At 35.7% G+C, this 20,359-nt stretch overlaps 1 protein-coding gene across 1 annotated transcript in view; it reads right to left on the bottom strand.

Moving 5' to 3' along the window:
* Positions 1 to 20,359, bottom strand: part of vipr1b (vasoactive intestinal peptide receptor 1b) — a 44,198-nt gene that overhangs the window by 2,138 nt on the left and 21,701 nt on the right. The window contains exons 4-11 of the mRNA XM_083530186.1: positions 14,073 to 14,173; positions 12,153 to 12,250; positions 6,986 to 7,121; positions 4,093 to 4,246; positions 3,431 to 3,491; positions 3,110 to 3,182; positions 1,007 to 1,098; positions 377 to 506 (exon numbers count right to left, since the gene is read on the bottom strand). Coding sequence (XP_083386312.1) covers positions 377 to 506; positions 1,007 to 1,098; positions 3,110 to 3,182; positions 3,431 to 3,491; positions 4,093 to 4,246; positions 6,986 to 7,121; positions 12,153 to 12,250; positions 14,073 to 14,173 — 845 coding nt within the window. The remainder of the gene's footprint in view (positions 1 to 376; positions 507 to 1,006; positions 1,099 to 3,109; positions 3,183 to 3,430; positions 3,492 to 4,092; positions 4,247 to 6,985; positions 7,122 to 12,152; positions 12,251 to 14,072; positions 14,174 to 20,359) is intronic.

The following is a 20,359-nucleotide window of genomic DNA, read 5'->3' as shown; positions in this document are numbered from 1 at the left end:
ACTAGGGATGCCTGTCAGTTCATTTATTCATGGAACGTGACTGTGACAATGTAATTAGTATGTGGGAGGTCAATCCTTTCTAATTTATGTAGAAAACAATATGGAAAGCTAAAACATCATGGTCTCTCAGACTGCAGCACCCTGGGGGCGCTGCCTTAATCATGTGAAAATGCCTCTAGCTGAGAGGCTTAGTTAAACCAGAAACAGAGGGTGAAATTAGGAAACAAGCTTTGCTGAAAACCTGCCAAACTGTGTGGCATTGAGATATTGAATCGGAACCTGGGCATAGTTTTATATGCACTTTTTCTCATTATTTTAGATTCGTGACACAAAAAGCCCCTGATTTAAAAAAAAAAAAAAAAAAAAAAGTTCATACCTGGAAGGAACCCAGGATGAGGTCAAACACCAGCCTCAGCTCTGTTTTGATGTGATCTGGAATAAATGCAAATATGATGTAGTTTATCCCAAAGAGTGGAATCAACAACAGCGTTGATTTAGCCAGCCTCCTGCAGAGTGAAAGCAAAACAAACAAACAGCTTAGGGTGAATATATTTTTTTCCGTTTTTCTTGAAGCATCAGGAGGCTGGGGAACACTTTTGAAACCGAAGTATGGTGTTATCACAAAATCGGAAAATAACAACAGCAACAATGGGATGAAACTTTGAGGGTTTTAAGACAGGCTCGTCCTGCATCGTAAACCGCTACGTGAGGACAAACATTAAGTCACGTGGCTAGAGCTGGCATTAACTACTGACATTTATGAAGATGAGACTGTAATGCAAAAAGCTTTGCTTTGCTGCTGGCCACTGGGGAAGGACACAAGCGTTTTGTGACTTGCATTAAAATTACATGAGATAAAGTGCTTTCTACGTACACCTTCATAATACTGTGTACAGTGTGGCTCTTTAGAAAAAAAAATCCCCAAAATAAACATACTTGATCTGTGAACATTAAACAACATAGAAAACACAAGCAAAAAAATTCAAAATGCAAATAAGACACTCACGAATATTGATTTGATTCGTTTCTCCCGATGTCGGGGCAGTTGATCTTCTGCCGCAGTATACGTATGATACAAATGAATAGGATGAAGTTCATCTGTCATCCAAAAACAAACAAAACAAACAAAAAAAACCAACAGCATGATCTATGGGCTCTTTAACTCATTGCCAGGTTTCATAACTGATGCAATTCCATTAAACTAATCTATTACCCGAAGCACAAAGTGTTGATTTGTCACAGAAACTAAAGCTGCAGTCTATTAGTAGAGATACAGGAAGCCTAAAACAGCAGGCCATACAGAGAGAAAACAGGACTAATGGATTCTTGTTCAATAATGTTTGTGGAAAACTCAAATGTACACTGTGCATGGAACAGCTGTTTCTCTGCTACACTCTGATGAGGGGATGAGTGGGTGGGTGGTCGTAAGTGAGAAGTGTCTACTCTGTCCTTGTATACTACAGTTACAGATCACATGCTTGCTGGAGAGTGCAAATCCCAGACATCATAAAATTTGCATTAACATTTAACTAGGGAAACAGATTTTCCAACAGTGGTTACGCACATCCCCCACAATCCCCTTCTCTCTCCCACTGGAGGGGATGATTAATGTAGTTATAGGCTTTTATCATAAAAAGTATGTTATTAATCCCAAAATAGATTTTTGTAAAATGATATCCTGCTCCTCCCCTTTTACTGTACCCATTAATGACTTTAAAATCTGCAGCACTTTTTTTCCTTAAATATAAAATATTTTCTTGCTGAGTGAATCCTAATGGTATCATATTTCTCCTGCTGTCAGGAAGTGCGGATCCATCTTTGATTCCCTGTTAATTTGAGGACACGTCCTGTTTTCTTTTTCAGTCCTATCTGTAGGCCACATGGCCAGACCACAGAAACTCAGAACATGGTCAATATTTTCAGTCAATAGGCACTGATTTTGTCAGCTTGCAATGTCGGTCGATAAATGCTGCTTGGAACTCAATCAGATTGATTGGTGAGTGCAGTATATGTAAAGTGTTTCATTTAAAAAATTGTATTATTACATTTTTCATAATAAATTACCTGGATTAGCACGACATCAGTGTAATTAAAAAATAATAATCAAAACTCACTGAACAGGACAAACTGTTTCAGAAAAATCAACTTCATTTGGAAGAATAAAAACAGACTTTCTGCAGAAAGGTGAAATTACTACAATAGCTCTTCATTAAATTGTATTCATCTTCTGAGACTTTTAAAAATCTAAAGCCACATCTAGTCATTTTAATCTTGTTTTTATTCTTCCACTACTGGATGCAAACATTAAACATACAAAAATCACAAATGTAATATTGTGCAGATTGAAAATGTATTGAAATGAACAACACTCATGATATTGATAATAAATTATAAGTTAATTATATTAATAGTAATTTTTCATATACATTTATAGAATGTAGTGATGTAGTATAGAGTGTAGAACTGCTCATTAGTGCAACTATTTAATCAGCCAATCTTGTAGCAGGAGCGCAATGCATATGCTTATGATTATGATATAAAGCCAGGTGTCATTTTCAACATCTCCATCTGTCCCGTGTCAGTGCCAGTACCTGGGCAAACTACTGAGCAGGCACCAATCAGAGGCCGCATTTATATCATGTCATAAAGCAGACTTCTCACAAGGTACTTTACAGTATTTTAAAACTACAAAAATACAAAAACACAAAAAAGTATTTCGATAGAAAATATGAAGCCATTTTTATCAACCCTATCAAATACAAATTACAATATCCTATTTAATATTTGAAATACATGTATCATAAATACTGCCCATCCCTGCACTATATTAATCCAGTTTGACTACCATTATGGCTGCACTGAAATCAATAAACAGTTTAAAAATTTTCGTCCTTAGGGAAATATGGAACTAAAATCTTTGACTTATATCTAATACACGAGATTAAAGTAACAATACACTGAGATAGTCAGGTATTTAAAGTCAGTGACATATAATTCAATTTAAAAAACACCTTAAGGTTGTTCAATTATTATCATCAAGGTCGCTGTATAACCTTTGATTGAGCTACAAATTGATTTTTACTCCAAACTCGAAACTAAATCATCTCACCAGTATTGAGGCTAATATGGGTGTTTTGATGATCCACCAGAACAGGTCTGAGTTCTCGATAATATCCCAGCACCTGATGGAGGGGAAAAAAACGAAATGCAGTTTATATATGGATGATTTAACATAACCTCAGAGGTTTTCCACTATCAGCTACGATATTTAATAACATACATTTCTAGAGGCACTCGGTTCAATTACCAGTGTTGACTTACTCTCAGTAACTCGCTGTGAGTTTGTCGGTTTGAATTAGCTTCAGGTTTAACCCTGTAGGACAATTTAACCTTATGGGCTTTTTGCTGTGTGGTGCTGAATACGACATACCCGACATCATTGAAGTAGGCTTTGGCAAAGCTCCAGGCTGTAATAAAAATCATCGGCCCTCCTAAAAACCGGAAGACAACAAAGGATTTCAGTAATTTCCTGAATTTTATTCTCATTTTCTTTATAAATAAAATGGCCCATTGTAATACCAAGCATAATATTAATCCCATCCAAATTATTGTGCTGGTAAAGACTCCATTGAATCATGTGTGGAAAAGGGTTTGTGTTTTTTATTCAGTATAAAGCCCTCCAGTTGCACTCGCCCTTTTGATCGTCTCCCAGTGAGACCAAATCAAAACCGAGTATTGCGACCTACTAATAATCAACTTGTGCAGACAGAGTGTTAACAATAAATGTCTAAACAATTTGCGTGTATTAAAATGAGGTGTTTGTAGTAACTGTGACAAAAATAGCTAATTACTACCACCTTTTACCAACATTAACTAATGGACACAATACCTAAAATTATGCTTGAATATCGCGTAACCCTAATGAGCAAAAGCTAAGCTGTGTCAAACATTTAAATAATATTACATCAAAACAACAGAATATACAAAATTCTAATGCTTATTTAAACAGTTCAAAACTAAAAACCGTAGAAGACAGAACAATGCCTTCCAAACATTTTAAATTCAAACAGAATCACAAGTGTGAATACCCACCCCAGCCAATCAGGATGTACCACCAGAAGTATTTCCTCTCTGAGAAGAAAGAAACTGCCAATAGAGCATGGAGGTACAGGCCCTCTACCAAAAGCCAGAAGAAACTGGCCATAATGCAATATTGGAAGAAGATGATGACAGCTTTGCAGCCAACCTGAAAAGAAACACAAGAAATTCATTTACAATCAAGAATCAGTTCTTAAAGAAATCCTTATTTAATAATTATGACACCATGTTAACTACTCATGAAAAAAAAACGTTACTTTAGAAACATTTTACAAATAATCCTGCCTATATATTAACATAAAAAATAAAATAAAGCTTCAAATTAATTACATTCAGGTCTGTATAAACCTTTCAAACATATGTGGTGACAACATATGTGTGTGTATGTATGTACAACAATTTGAATGAACACCTGAACACCCTCTAACAGCAACACCACTAAAACTTTCTTCATCAAAGAATTTGACACATTTTCAAAGAATTACATATCACACAATCAAGAGTATGCAAATGAATAAAGCTTCACTTTCGTTAAACTTTCAAACTTCCAACTGCGCTCTAAATAATTACTACATAAACTATGTGCTGTAAAAAAAAATTATTATAATAATAATAATTAACACCAGTGGTGACGGCTTTATCATCACATAGTTGTCACATTGTTTCTCTGCGTAGAAATACAGGACTACTGTGGCAGGTTCCACAAGAAACAACATTGCTTGAATTAAATTTAAAGCAAAAACAACCCGTCATTCATTTAATCTTATAATAAGGATAAAACACAATACAATACAAATTAATTCCTTATATTAATTACATTATAATAGCTATAATTAGTCTTTTAGTCACCAGCAATTTTTTTTTAATCAACACCTTCGGACCAATAGAATTTGAGACCTTACCAGGGCCGCGTTCTAAAAGTTTTAGATAACATTTGTTTATGATTTAAAATGTTGAAAAGACTTTGAAACGAAATAAACTGTCATTAATCATTAGCAGCATCCAAAACTCAGACAACGTTAAACAGACTTCAGCTGCAAAACATTTTTTTAAGAAGAAAGGTATTAGAAGGAACAGGGTAAAATACAAAAACCAAAAGACTGTACACCAGCAACTGTTAAATAAAACCAATAAAAAGGAAACAGACATCAGAGAGTAGAAACAAAAACGCAAAACACAAGCAGGTTGAGTATGTGGAGACACTGCACAGACAGCTTATATATGTAATAAAACATGATGACTCTCGACTTCTTTCCATAAAATTCGAAATAACAAATAAGAACAAATACATCTCCAGAGCAGAAACTCCAAAATACTACAGGACATGACTTGTGATTTATTATTTTTGAGTCGAACAATCGTGACTGTCTCTAATTCTCTCTCCCTGAGGTGCTGCAAAATCAAGCCAAATCATACAGCACTCAAACACCCACAGCTCTGAGCGTCGTTCCTGTTTTAATAATGAATCTCTCACATCGCAACGTAAAAAACTTTTAACCGGGGAAAAGAACACTCGGGGGTTTGGAGTGTGGAAACTGATTGATGCTTTCTGCATAGAGAACGTGATACAAATGGGCTCTGTCTGTAGTTCTAATGCACCCACATCATCTAAAATTGCTCCCAAAGCAAAGCAGAAACATGGCCTCCTGCTTCAGGTCCTCTTCCGGAAATGGATTTAAAAAGCTTTGGCTGGAGGCGAGGCCAGGGACCGAGTAAAAACACGATGAATCAGCCTCATAGCAGCTTTTTATCATGTGCTTAATATGACCCCATGCAGCAAATCACTGCATAATGGATTATTTTATTATACTTTTTGGGTAATGATCTGTCGCCCTCCTAAGCTTCAGGCTTAACGTTTAAGGCACTGATAGTTCAACACGCAACCTGTAGCCTGTCAGTTCTCTGATATTTCATTCTCTTAATAATATTTCCACAGCGCTGCATTCTACAATATTAAATGTAACTTGTGGACAAATTAAAATAGAAGTGGAAAATTAAACAGATGTATTTGGCCTTGCTCTTACTTTATCTTTATTCTGACATTGTTAGATTGAAGAAAACCGCTTGAACATGCATTCCAGAGATAAGAAAGCTTGTGTTTCCTTAGTCGAGTTTGTTTATTTGAAAGATTTGCATAAGCAGCCGAATCCTCTCATCATCGGTCTCCCGTGTCACTTTCTCTGTCCTGGCAGCCATGTTTAAAAGGTTGTTTACAAATGCAGGTTCATTGTTAAACATTAAGACACATTTCTAAATACAGCTTTTTGTTTGGGCGGCGTTAAGCAAAACTTGGTGTTACTTGGTGTTAGTGTTCCAAACTCGACCTCAATGTCAACTCACATACCGGTACGTGCAATTAAGTGGAACTTGAATAAAGTTAAATCAAGTGATGGGAAATTATTGAGAGGAATGTAGAATAATTAAAATAATAAATGCTGTGAAATATTCCAAAAATCGGAGTAAATCAGTGTTCTGTGACATTGTGTGGACTTTACAGAACACAATAACATCAGCAAGTTTGAAATAATGCATTTGTGTATTCAAATATTTTTAAGCTTAAAATAAAATGCTTTATTAAATCTGTTTAAGATACTAAAACATGAGAGAGTAAAAGAGGTGAACGAAAATTAACAGTTATAATATGACTGTATAAAACTCTAATTCAAAATCTAAATACTGTAATACAACCAGTGTAGATCATAGGACAGTCTTACTCAAGTCATGAGTAAAAGTAAGTGATTAGAATCAGTACCATATATGCCTCAGAAGAAGATATAATTAATCATTTGAATCTAAATGCAAAGTTAGACATGCTGCATGATTTGTGATGGATGACCACAGGTGACTGGATGAACAGTGAATGTGAGAAATGCAGTAATGGACTTACGGAGCCAGTGGAGCAGTTGTCCGACTCCTGAATGACATCATAAAGGACGACGTCTTTAATGAGCACTGCAATGGCTTTCAAGATGAAGGCTACAAACAGGTGCAGGTGAATGTAATTCCTTGTGCAGTGAAGTTTCCTGGGGAAATAGGACCATAAATGTACACTTGAAACGCACATAAATCTTTATTAACATCACTGTTTATTGTAATGCCAAGTTGTGTGTCATATTACTGTCAGACACTTACAGAATTACAGAATTTTATTACAGTTTAGCCTAAAATATTTACAATTTTAGATAATATAATATAATATAATATTATATTATATTATAGAATATTAGTTAATATAAAAAAAATAAAAAATAAAAAACAAGATCAAAGCAAGCACCATTCTTTTTAAATGATAACTTCTATAAAAAAGAGAAATTATATTATACAGAATATTTATAATTACAGTTTTTAGTTATGTTTACATACATTATGCTTTAAAAAAATCATAAAGCTATATAACATATATAATCAGTCAGAGTCATAAAGTTTTTTAGGACCATGTTTTTGATTGTCATCTAATCTGTGTTTGGGGAAAACATTATGTGTATTTTTGTGTATTTAGAGTAAACACTGTGTATCTTCGTGTATTTAGAGTATACACTGTGTATTTTGTACCTTAGCTGGTAAAAAAAAAACCCTAAAAAACCAAACAACAATAAGAACATAAAAAAACAGGCTCTCTGCCGATATAATCGACTTTGAAATACAACACATATAGACAAGCACTTTTTGGTAGTCATTAACCAATAAATGAAGCATGCTAGGGAGAATTATGGAGCTTAGATAATAAAGGCTTTATTATAATCACAGTTTACATTAAAGCAAATGAAGTGAGAACTTTTAGGAATAAAAGATTGCATGCAAGAATTTAAAGAAAGTTTTATCAACAACTCTTATTCCGAGTCAGCTCAGGCTCCAGTGGACTTCAGTCCACAAAGTGCAGACAACAAATGATAACTTGATCACCATTTATTTATCTGAAAAGAAGCTTATACAGTATTTATCATCTGCCTTCTTACTGATGTGTGAATTGTTTTATGACAAAACACAGCCTTTTGCTTAACAAAAGACATTTAGAACTCTGTTACAAATGAACTCACTATAAATGTTTAGGGTTTTGTATATAATGCTACATAATAAAAAAGACACAAAAAGATCCAAGAAATATTTCAGACAGACTCCTTATTAGTAAATAGATATTTAGTTTTTCATTTTACATTCTCTGATCATTTAAATATACCCAAGTAAAAAATAAATAAATAAATAAATAAATAAAAAAACCCCCAAAAAAACAGTTGCTCATGTTATAAAAGCCAAGACAAAGCAGGGAAAGATTTCCTAATATAACACACTTGTATTAAGAAACCCTACAGTGCAAATTAAGCTCTGCCATCTTGATTAGATTTTATATAAATAAATTAGCTTGGCTCAGACATGCAGGATATTAAAGTTGGATTCATCTTCTTGCTCCTCATTGGCCTTTGGCCCGATATATGTTACGTCTTTTATTTTTTCTGTATTCTTTACAAGGTCATAACTGTGGTGGAACATAAATTGATCAGTAAATTCCAGTCTTGATTTCTAATATCTTGATGTCACTGTTCTTGCTCCTGAGTGCTTTCGGAAGATCACGAGTTCAAATCCTGAGGATGCCAGAACCATCCGTGGGCAGGAGTCCAAGAAAGCAAAATTGGCTGTGGTCTTTGGGTAGGAAGGGTATATTGTCTTTCCCCTGACAATCAGAACGATGGCAAGAGTTAGCCTAGACCAATTCTCTGTTTCTGACATCTGGCTGTGGAGCTACACACTCTATCCTGCTTGCAGGTACATTAACCATATCACATTTTTCTGTGACTGCAAACAATTCTTGCTCCTATTACCTACATTACAACACTGTTCAAACTACATCTATACAGTACAGACCAAAAGTTTGGACACACCTTCTCATTCAAAGAGTTTTCTTTATTTTCATGACTATGAAAATTGTAGAGTCACACTGAAGGCATCAAGGGCTATTTGACCAAGAAGGAGAGTGATGGGGTGCTGCGCCAGATGACCTGGCCTCCACAGTCACCGGACCTGAACCCAATCGAGATGGTTTAGGGGTGAGCTGGACCGCAGAGTGAAGGCAAAAGGGCCAACAAGTGCCAAGCATCTCTCGGGGAACTCCTTCAAGACTGTTGGAAGACCATTTCAGGTGACTACCTCTTGAAGCTCATCAAGAGAATGCCAAGAGTGTGCAAAGCAGTAATCAAAGCAAAAGGTGGCTACTTTGAAGAACCTACAATATGACATTTTTCAGTTGTTTCACACTTTTTTGTTATGTATATAATTCCATATATAATTCCACATGTGTTAATTCATAGTTTTGATGCCTTCAGTGTGAATTTACAATTTTCATAGTCATGAAAATAAAGAAAACTCTTTGAATGAGAAGGTGTGTCCAAACTTTTGGTCTGTACTGTATAACCAAATATTTGCCTTTCACCTCTGTGACAAAACTCTTGTATCTGGATGCCAATTAACTTTTTATATGTTTTCTTTTCCTATGAGTCCAGATGTTTAAATAACACACAATGACACATCACTGAACCATGATGATTATAGTATAGTGTAGTATAGACTATTTTATAATATACATTGAGCCTTTTTAGATTACAGAAGATTCACAACACTGGCCAACTGAATCAAAATGCAAGATGCAGGAATGCAGGATTCTTAATTGCTTCACTTCTAACAAGCTCTAAGTAAAGGCTGTATAGAAATTAGATAATACGGCCTAAATTAAACAAGAAAAAAATTTAAGATTGTCCAGAAGCAGCTGTTATTTTGGTTGCTGTCAAGCCCTTTTGCAAGGCAAAAGACAACATCTGCTTGTATCATCCCTAAATGTTTATCTGGTTTAAATGTTTATACCTATGCATTTGTCTGAGGTATTTTGTGGCTGGGCTTTGTTTAGCCGAGGATGAAAACAAGAGGTTGATGAAAACAACATCCAATCCAGATAGGAATAAGAAAGCTTGAATTACCGTGGCCCCCTTCCATTTAAAACAAATACCATCCAAATATGCTTATATAAGAAGATACACAAACTCCTTTTGAACTCCAGACCTGTATACTCTGATCACTCATGTGCACCGGAGTTCATGCGACTGACTTGCAACCAATTACTAGTATGTAGAGCTAGACTGTTCAGAGTCTCTGTATATTTGCACAATGAGCAAGCCTTATATTTATAGTTCTCAAATATCACTGGGGTTCTTCATTACAGAACATTCGGTGACCTTCCAGCTCACCAGTATAAAAAAGGGCAGGTATGAATCATCCCACAAACACATTCTCTAGACCAAATTGGGATAGAAAGGTATGACAGAAGTCTGATATAAAAAGAGCTGTGGGTTGGTTTAATCAATAATTTTGTAACACAAGTGTGCATCTGTTTGGCATTAATGCTACATTAACAACAGAATTATTCACATTGCTTCTGATATAATTCTTATTCTTATTCACGTATAAATCTTATTATAAGCAAGCTTGGTTACTCCCCCATATTTTCCCCGCATTTGTTTGATAATATATATATATATATATATATATATATATATATATTATATATATATATATGTGAAGATATGAATGCATTATGATTGTGATTTCATCTTCTAGCATCACTTTAGTTTCATGAGAAATATTGCGACAGCCTATAAATTGTCCTCTCTATAAACAGCATTCCCTAATGTCATGAAATATCCTGTCATCGGCTGACTGTGCTCACCTGTTCTGTATATTCCTGTTTGGTTATTTATTCTTTCTTGTTTCTCATTGCATAGTTTTAGCATCATGTTTCTGTGGATAGCTTTAAATTGTTGTATACTTTCTTGTCCGAACATTAATTATCCTTTTTTAACATTGTCTATCTGTTTGTTTATACCTGATTTTATTTCTGTTTTTCAATATAAAAATTCAGATAAAAGGCATAGGCAGTATTGAACATCAATCTTCCAATATCCTCACACTAAGTTTGGTACTTAAAAGACTGTTTACTTTGAAGACTGGCTAATTTGCTGAATTTTGCTTATCTCCCAATAGTCTCCTTAAAAGCCCACGGAATGATTCTCTGTGGGCAAATCAAACTAGTGAAGTCAAACAACAACACACAGCATTTTGCACGTTAAACCAAGTCTACAAATGATTACATTTACAGCTTTGCTGGGGCGTGTAATCTCCTCCAACACAGCTCTGGTTCAGCTCTGTTGTGTTAAATTACACAGCTCAAACCTAATCATCAAAATGAGAGACTGGGATGAACACTGTCATCCTGTAGTGTCTAGGTGATGAGCCGGCAGACACCGTAAACAGTGTTTTGCAAATTTATACTTAAAATCTCCCTGTAGGCCACACAAACTCGCCATTCAGCTGATCCATGACATGTTAAGGCTGCATTAGCCTCCCGCCCATGCACTGGAGGTGATAATAGACATCATTACGATTGACTGAGCTGAGAAATGTGGTTTAAAGTCACACAAACAACAGCTAATTGGCATAGGATCTCAGAAAGTGAGTCTCCTGACCTCAGGAAAGTGTTCACAGTTTTATAATCATGTAGATATAAAGGGACAGAAAAACAGAACAGAACAAATACATTCGTCATAACAGTCATGCATTAAAATCGCAAAATAAATAGCGAGTGTATTCTTTTATTCTGCAGAAACGCTTTTTCTCACGATCCCTAACAAAAGTTGTCCTACTGATAATTCATTGCTGCGTACAAGATAAATATTTACATTCGTATCATGTGTACACAGCATTGTTGATAATCCTTAATGACATTGTTAAACAAAAAAAGTGCAAATTTTATAGATAGGTAAAACATGACAAAGTTAAAAACTCCTCTGAAGGCATTCTTCTTACTTTGGATTATTAGTTCTCATTTTAAATGGAGAGTTCCTAAAAGTGTTTGATATTTGTTTGATTCTATTCTTTCCATCCAACATACCAGGAAAAAAATCTGAGAATAATCATACACTATAAATTCAAATTCAATACATATCACTGCGGAAACTGTCACAGAAGCTTATGCAGAGCATTTGTTTCCGATTTCTGAAGCAATTCCTTACCTGAAAATGCACAGGATGATTATGGCCGTAGTTAGAGAGATAAGAGAAGTGCTGTGTCCGATTGTGTAGCCGATCTTTACCGACCGGAAGAAATTATCCTTAAACGAGAGGTAAAAAGAACACACAGTGCATTACTTACATATACCTCTGTAGCTGTTGGGTTTAAACTAACTGTACATTATAACAGGATTGTGTCAACAACCCAGTGAAAGACTGGAGTTACATTTAAGGCCATAAAAAACATTTTATGTCAATCCACTTTATTTTTTGACGCCTAACTCTGGGTGTTATATTATATTAAGGTAGAACTTAATGATTAGCCACTTAAGTAACCTGCAGGCTTTTTGTGGACAATCAATGAATAACTGTACCATTACTTATAATTAGAGAGAAGCCGAATTCCAGCCGATTACATAGTTTAGCTAATTAAACACTTACATTTTAGATTTGTTCATTTAACTGAGTAAAAGTATTTTATTATTTAAGCTTTGCACACCCAACAGTAACTGAAATGATGAACCTCATTTCAATAAAAAAACTACTTTTAAAAATGAAAATGAATTAAAAGTTTGCGTGAAAGATGGCTACGTGTAGTAGATTTTTTTTGTTTGTTTGTTTGTTTGTTTAAATAAGAACACTAAGGTCAACTCCACTGACAATATCAGGGTCAGAACACATTCGGTAGTAAATACCACCTTTTCCTGCTGCAACCTGAGATACCACTATTATCTTCATCCATCATTCAATACGCCTTCCTATTATATTTTCTCCCTCGAGGTCTTTCTTACTCACCTAAGTAATAAATGTGTTATTATTTCCCTTGTGTGCGGATATATGATCCATCGCTGTGTCTTGCATGAAATGCAAGATTTAGCGTAATCATGTTTAAATTACCCAGGCTGTAGTTTGTTGTGAAGGCTTCCTTGAGTGGTACCAAACGCTTCTGAATGAGAGGCACATATTCTCTAATAATTGGATGGTAGTGGTGCCGTCCTGAAAGAGACCACTCCCATCAGGATAGAAATGGTACTCATTATGTGGTAACGGAGGTCATTATCATTGTCCTCTGCCTTTCTCAGATCAAGTCGGTCAGGGGTCGTGGTCTGATTTTATAACCTACTTTACAATTGACTTCGTTTCGAGTTTATATCCACAATTTATGTTTAGATTAGATGACGCTAAACTTTATTTTCATTGCACAAGTTACGGTACAAGGCAATAAAATACAGTTAGCATTTAACCAGAAGTGTATTGGTAGCAGTGTAAAATATTTACATATGTACAGGCTGGTAATTCATTCAATGATCAAATGCCAAAATACAAATACACTGCATTTTTTACTATTTAAAACATATGGGTTATTCAAACGTTTGCTGTTAGCTGTATATCTGCTGAGGAAACATCAATATAGCAAAATATATACAGATATAGATGGTTTTGGCATAAAATGGTCATTGACAACTGCTGTTGCAGTGCTGTATGACTCTGTGAGATGCTTCACCACAGAGCACCTGGCGGTGTTGAAATATTTCTTGAGAATGCTTTGATGTCAAGTGCTCAGTGTAATGGAGTCTAATGTGTTACTTTGGTCACTGCCAGGAGAATGACAGACAGATAAAGAACAGGAGATGAACTGCTGAGTCAGAATAAAGGAATATTAAAACATAGCTGCTGAGGTGAAAGGCACGATCAGGCAATGAATATGTAAAGAAGAAGAAATAATTTCCAAGCTCTGTGTGTCTGTGTGTGTGGGTCTGTGTGTGTGTGTGTGCTCTCAGCATAAAATCTCAAGCTTCAAGAGGCAACAATGAATTTCATGTATAAGTATTGAATATTTCCTAAAAACCTTTCTCTAAATGTACACACTACACCCACTTTATAAAAAAAAAAAAAAAAAGTATGACAGACATTCAGACTTACAGCATCAGTAGTGTCATTGAGATTATACCCACAATTCACAGCAATCATTATGGGGTGCACTTCAGTCCAGCCATCTGCTGTACAAGTCTTGGAGAGATTACCTGTGACAGAAACAAAGTGGAAGACATAAACAACACTGAACATCGAGATACACACAACCAGAAATGTGAACAGAAACTGAAGACAGGATGTTTTCTAAAGTACACTGTGTCCATGTCCTCTACTAAACTGAGTCAGTTGTGTTCTGGACATTGTCTTCTTTTGAACTGAATCAGTCCTGTTCTGGACAATGTGTTCAACCAAACTGATTAAGTTCTATACTGTACAATGTCTTCTACTGGAAAGAATCAGTCTGTTTCTGGACAGTGTCTTCTTTTGAACTGAAACAGTTTTGTTCTTGAAATGTCTTCAACTAAAACGAATCAGCTGTCCTCATTTGAAAAGAGTTTGAGTCTGTAAGGTGTTTTACTAATTGAAGCAGTCCAATTCTATAAAATGCATTCTTTTGAATTGTAGCAGTCAGGTTCTGTGCAATTATGTCTTTTGAATCTATCCCGATATCGAAAATGTCCTCTTTTAATTGAATCGGTATTGGGTTTAAACCTCTTCAATTCTACATGCTGTTTTTGGCTTTTGCTAGTCTTCAGTACTTCCTTTATGCTAGAGTCTGTGATAAAACTCAAGACAGGATTCAGATTACATCTAAGATTTGACTAAATGAGTCATAGTAAAACAGCTTTATTGTTTCACTTCCAGACTGGACTAACATGTCCAAGCTTCCTGTTCTTTGAGTCACACTAATGAGCAGTTGGGCTTTTTGAGTAAATTACATCAAGTTTACTCAAAAGAGAACATTCCAAATAAATGGATGTTGTTATAACAGTTGTTTATCCAGAACAATGGGAATTTGTCCAAACATGTGATGCAATATCCTGCCTGAACAGTCAATTTTTTTTAATAATATATAGTAACATAAACATTAACCCGGGTTTTGGGTGCACTGTCGCAATGATGTCAGCTATGGATCAGTGGAAATATGAAAACTGGGTGTGCTCTGTTTTATTGTTCCTGACCAAGCACTTAACATTAGCTGAGCCAAATAATGAAGAAAAGCAGAGACAGTCTTAATGCAGATGTGATGACCAATATGCTAGTGTTAATCATTTGCTGGATTGTCTTGGCAAGTGATAGTGAGAGAGAAGTACGTTAGTAAAAATTAAACAAGGAGAAAAAAAAGACAAATGTTATGAAATTAAGCACAGTTTAAAACCTTCATGTATTATTCAGACAAAAGCCACCCATAAAACGTTAAACCACAGCCATATTTAACAAGAAAAACTGGGTGATAAAATACAGACTAATAATGCTGATAAAGCAACATTTTATTTAATGTTGTGAGCTTTAATTTTGTGCTGCATAAGAGAAAGAATTACAGAAAAGTACCTTAAACTAATATACCATCAGACAAGACAAGACAACACAAGCCTTCCATTACATACGAGATTTTAGTCCAATATTTTAACATTTTACATTTGTTATAAGAAGGTAATTAAAATTTGTTTTTTTTGTGGAAATAATATTACTTATTATATACAAAAATAATGCACATCTTTTGATTAATAATCTTTTGTTACTGATCGAAAAAAAAAGTTTCCAAGAATAGAAATCTGCTGCAATGTTTAATGATTTTTTCAGTCTGGATATTGATAAACAATTTTTTCCTACTTGGAACTAGTTTTATAAAAAGGCGGTCAATAGAATGGAAAATACAACTTGATTAAAATGTCAGGGCTAATTTTCAAACCGACAACAAGCATGATCAGTGGCCATAAACAGACAACACAGACACATGCACAAACATGGGCACAGGCAGGCACACACACACACACACACACACACACACACACACACACACACACACACACACACACACACACACACACACACACTACTGCAAGAAAATATCCTTTAACACCAAATTACTAATTTGTGTGTGATGAACACTGTGAACGTTGATCACTTATTCCAAACAGGAACCATTTATTTTGAACGCTACGCGAGAAATGAAAAGTAATTTTAGAAGCGACATCTGAATATCCATGAGTGTGTTATGACTTAAGTGAACCTGTTTTGCTGAAGTCCAGTCCCGTTATATAATAAAATGGATCAGAACAGGTCATGATTTTTAGATGTGCACGGAAGAAGATCTGCGAAAGCATTCATCATTTAAATATTTGATCCTTTTAATTTTCTCTATTCTTCAGAAAGTATCATCCTTCTCTCTGTTATTTTCTCTCAATCCCATTCCCTTTAACATATTTCTAAATCTGTACTTATGGCAGAATTTGTGCTTTCTGAAATAAATTACAAGCTTGTAGATGTTTCAACACAATTAAACCATTATGAATAGAAGTGAAAAATAAATCATTCACAGGAACAAAAAAAAACAAATCTACCAAACACCCACAACATTATTAAGCAAAACTACAAATTTAGCTGAACAAATATGAGCATTTCTTCTCAACATACTCTATTCAATGTGGAAGTAAATTCTTCCTACATGCATGAAACTCCTTTCATTTATTTTCTTTATTTTCTTTACTATTTTTCTCTCTGAAGCCAAAGAGATCCTTCAATTCAAAAGTCCTGACTAACAAACCACTGACAGACATTTACAGACCACAGTCCATGCACATATACAAAATACACATCATTTTTGTTAAATCATGCTTTTATTATAAACTCTAATTATTCATCCTCATTCATTCATTCTCTCCCGCTTATCCGTAATTCGGGTCGTGGGGGCAGCAGTCTAAGCAGACCCCCGCCTTCGACTGCTGCCCAATCCTCACAGCACCGTCCCTTACGGTCCCTCCTGCAGGTGGTGAGCCCACGGGAAAACTCTAATTATAAATGTTAAATTTTTATTATTATTACGGAATATAGACAGAGCTTTTATAGGGGACCAAGCACTTTTTGCCCCCTAATATCTCCTCCAACAGCTCTCTATACAATAGATGACCTTTATTACAGTTGGTGGGTTGCATAATAGTTCTGTATCACTGTCTTGTTCTATAGTAAACTGTTGTAAAAAAGAACCTCAGCAGGAAAATACAATGTGCTACATTTCATAAAATGCATGAGACACACTCGGTGGGCTGCATAAAAATACAAATAGAATTAAAGAAAAACATAAGATTAAAATAGAGCGTCGATGCACAATTGGTGCGTAGCCGCTAGAGGTGATTTTTGTGTTGAGCCTTATCATTATCATTTTCATTAAATGTCCCTGACATATCTTGCATATGATAAAGAAATTCTGATTATGTGGTTTGTTATTGCTGTGAGTTATTCAATGAAACTCATTATAGCTATGGTACGAGACAACAATTTATAGTTTGCATACTTCAAAGTCAAACACACCGACCCATTAAGCAAATCAACAATGACGTTCTTAAAGTGCAAAGCGAAGCATTTGAAAACTTTAAAAATAAAACTTTGTACAAACTTTAGAAAAAACTATTATTTTTCTGATATAATGCAGCATTTTTAATATGATCTTATCTAGACATCTCATCTGGCTGCTTTTAATCTGAAATATTACAAAGTAAATTTTAGTTGTACATTAAATAAGAAAGAAATAGTAAAAACAATTATTAAATAAATCAATAAATAATCATGACAGGCCTATGTTAAAAAATGTTCAAAGATCAATCAACAGATACGCTGCGTAAAACCCTTGTTCAAAGTGAATTTCTGGTAATTACACTGTCATATTTTTTTAAACACAGAATCTGAGCACCAAATTTCAGCATTTCTAAAATGCAATACTCAACAAAGACTATTCCACGTGTATGCATAAGCAGAGTTATTTTGCTTAGGCAACTGCATTTGTGCTACATTTAAACGACGGATTCTGATCAATTTTATTCATACTTAAGTAATAGTTATTTATAACTTTCTGACAACTTTCTGTGCTTGAGTGCAGTTGTGTACACGGTCGAATTAATGAGCTAATAGCGCACTGTGGACCATCATTCAGAGATACACACGACTTAATGAAGAGGTAGCAGGACAAAAACAAGGACAGAGCAGTGATGATTAACCAGACATATAACATAAGATGCTATCATCAATATCAGAAATGTTCTTTAATGTTATGTAAGAGAGGATAATACTAATAGTAATGGATTGTTTAATGAATTAGTAGTAGTTCTCACATACATTAAAACTGTGATAAACAGTCATCACTCTCTCTTTCTCTGTCAAAAAATACAGCCGTGTTCATTCCATAAACAATAAATAAATGCCCCATAATAACAATAAGAATACGTTTAAAATTTTTTATGTATGTGAATAATAATTAGTGAACTTTTATGTCTGTTTATTTTCATCTTTGATGCCATTGAGTGTAGCAGCTGATGAATGAGGAAAATCAGAGAGAGAGAAGGTTGGATGATGTGGAGTTGGTGAAGCAGGATGTGGATAGGATTAGTAAGGAGGAAGTGAGAGCAGCGATTAAGAGGATGAAGAGTGGAAAGTCGGTTGGACCAGATGACATACCGGTAGAAGCGTGGAGATGTTTAGGAGAGATGGCAGTGGAGTTTTTGACCAGATTGTTTAACAGGATTTGGGAAGGTAAGAAGATGCCTGAGGAATGGAGAAGAAGTGTGCTGGTACCGATCTTTAAGCATAAAGGAGATGTGCAGTCTTGTAGTAACTACAGGGCAATTAAGCTGATCAGTCACACCATGAAGTTATGGGAAAGAGTAGTGGAAGCCAGGCTGAGAGAAGAGGTGACCATCTGTGAGCATCAGTATGGTTTCATGCCGAGGAAGAGCACCACAGATGCCTTATTTGCATTAAGAATGTTGATGGAAAAGTATAGAGAAGGACAGAAGGAATTGCATTGTGTATTTGTGGATTTAGAGAAGGCGTACGACAGAGTGCCAAGAGAGGAGTTGTGGTATTGTATGAGAAAGTCAGGTGTGTCAGAGAAGTATGTGAGGGTGGTGCAGGACATGTATGAGGACAGTGTGACGGCAGTGAAGTGTGCAGTAGGAACGACAGACTGGTTCAGGGTGAAGGTTGGACTGCATCAAGGATCGGCCCTGAGCCCCTTCCTGTTTGCAGTGGTGATGGACAGATTGACGGACGAGGTCAGACAGGAGTCTCCCTGGACTATGATGTTTGCGGATGATATTGTGATTTGTTGTGAGAGTAGGGAGCAGGTTGAGAAGAGCCTGGAGAGGTGGAGATATGCGCTGGAGAGAAGGGGAATGAAAGTCAGTAGGAGTAAGACAGAGTACATGTGTGTGAATGAGAGGGAGGGCAGTGGAGTTGTGCGGTTGCAGGGAGAAGAGCTGGAGAAGGTGGAGGAATTCAGGTACCTGGGTTCAACAGTGCAAAGTAATGGAGAGTGTGTTAGAGAAGTGAAGAAAATAGTGCAGGCAGGGTGGAGTGGGTGGAGAAGAGTGACAGGAGTGATTTGTGATGACCTGCGAAGACCTGCGATGTTGTATGGTTTAGAGACAGTGGCATTGAGTAAAAGACAGGAGGTGGAGCTGGAGGTAGCAGAGCTGAAGATGTTGAGGTTTTCGTTGGGAGTGACGAGGATGGATAAGATCAGAAATGAGTTTATTAGAGGGACAGCGCATGTAGGATGTTTTGGTGACAAGGTGAGGGAGGCGAGATTAAGATGGTTTGGACATGTGCAGAGGAGGGACATGAATTATATTGGTAGAAGAATGCTGAGGATGGAGCCACCAGGTAGGAGAAAAAGAGGAAGGCCAAGGAGGAGGTTCATGGATGTGGTGAGGGAAGACATGCAGGTAGTTGGTGTAAAAGAGGCAGATGTAGAGGACAGGGTGGTATGGAGACAGATGATCCGCTGTGGCGACCCCTAATGGGAGCAGCCGAAAGAAGAAGAAGAAGAAGATGCCATTGAGTGTACGTTGAGTGTATTAACTGTTAATATAGAAACAATAACATATAGAAGTTAAATATTAAACTGCTGATTATGTTACCGCTATTATGAATATTTTGCACACCTGCTGACCAATCAGAATCAGGCGTCCAATCTTGCTGTGCTATAATTATTCTTTTTTCCCGGAATCACAATCACACACTTCCTATTTTAGGCTTTGTCATTCATAACTGTAGATGTAGAGTTTCACTGACATTATAAAATAAATCAAACAATCTCTATAAAGCGCTTAAAATTCTCATATTTGGTCAGGCACTTGCTTTGCTTTTTTAAGCTGTTAAGGATAAAGTTTACCCTGAAG

Source organism: Silurus aristotelis (genome assembly GCF_946808225.1).
Source record: "Silurus aristotelis genome assembly, chromosome: 25".
NCBI lineage: Eukaryota > Metazoa > Chordata > Actinopteri > Siluriformes > Siluridae > Silurus > Silurus aristotelis.
The sequence above is the reverse complement of the archived record's forward strand: the minus strand, read 5'-3'. Positions and strand labels throughout refer to the sequence as shown.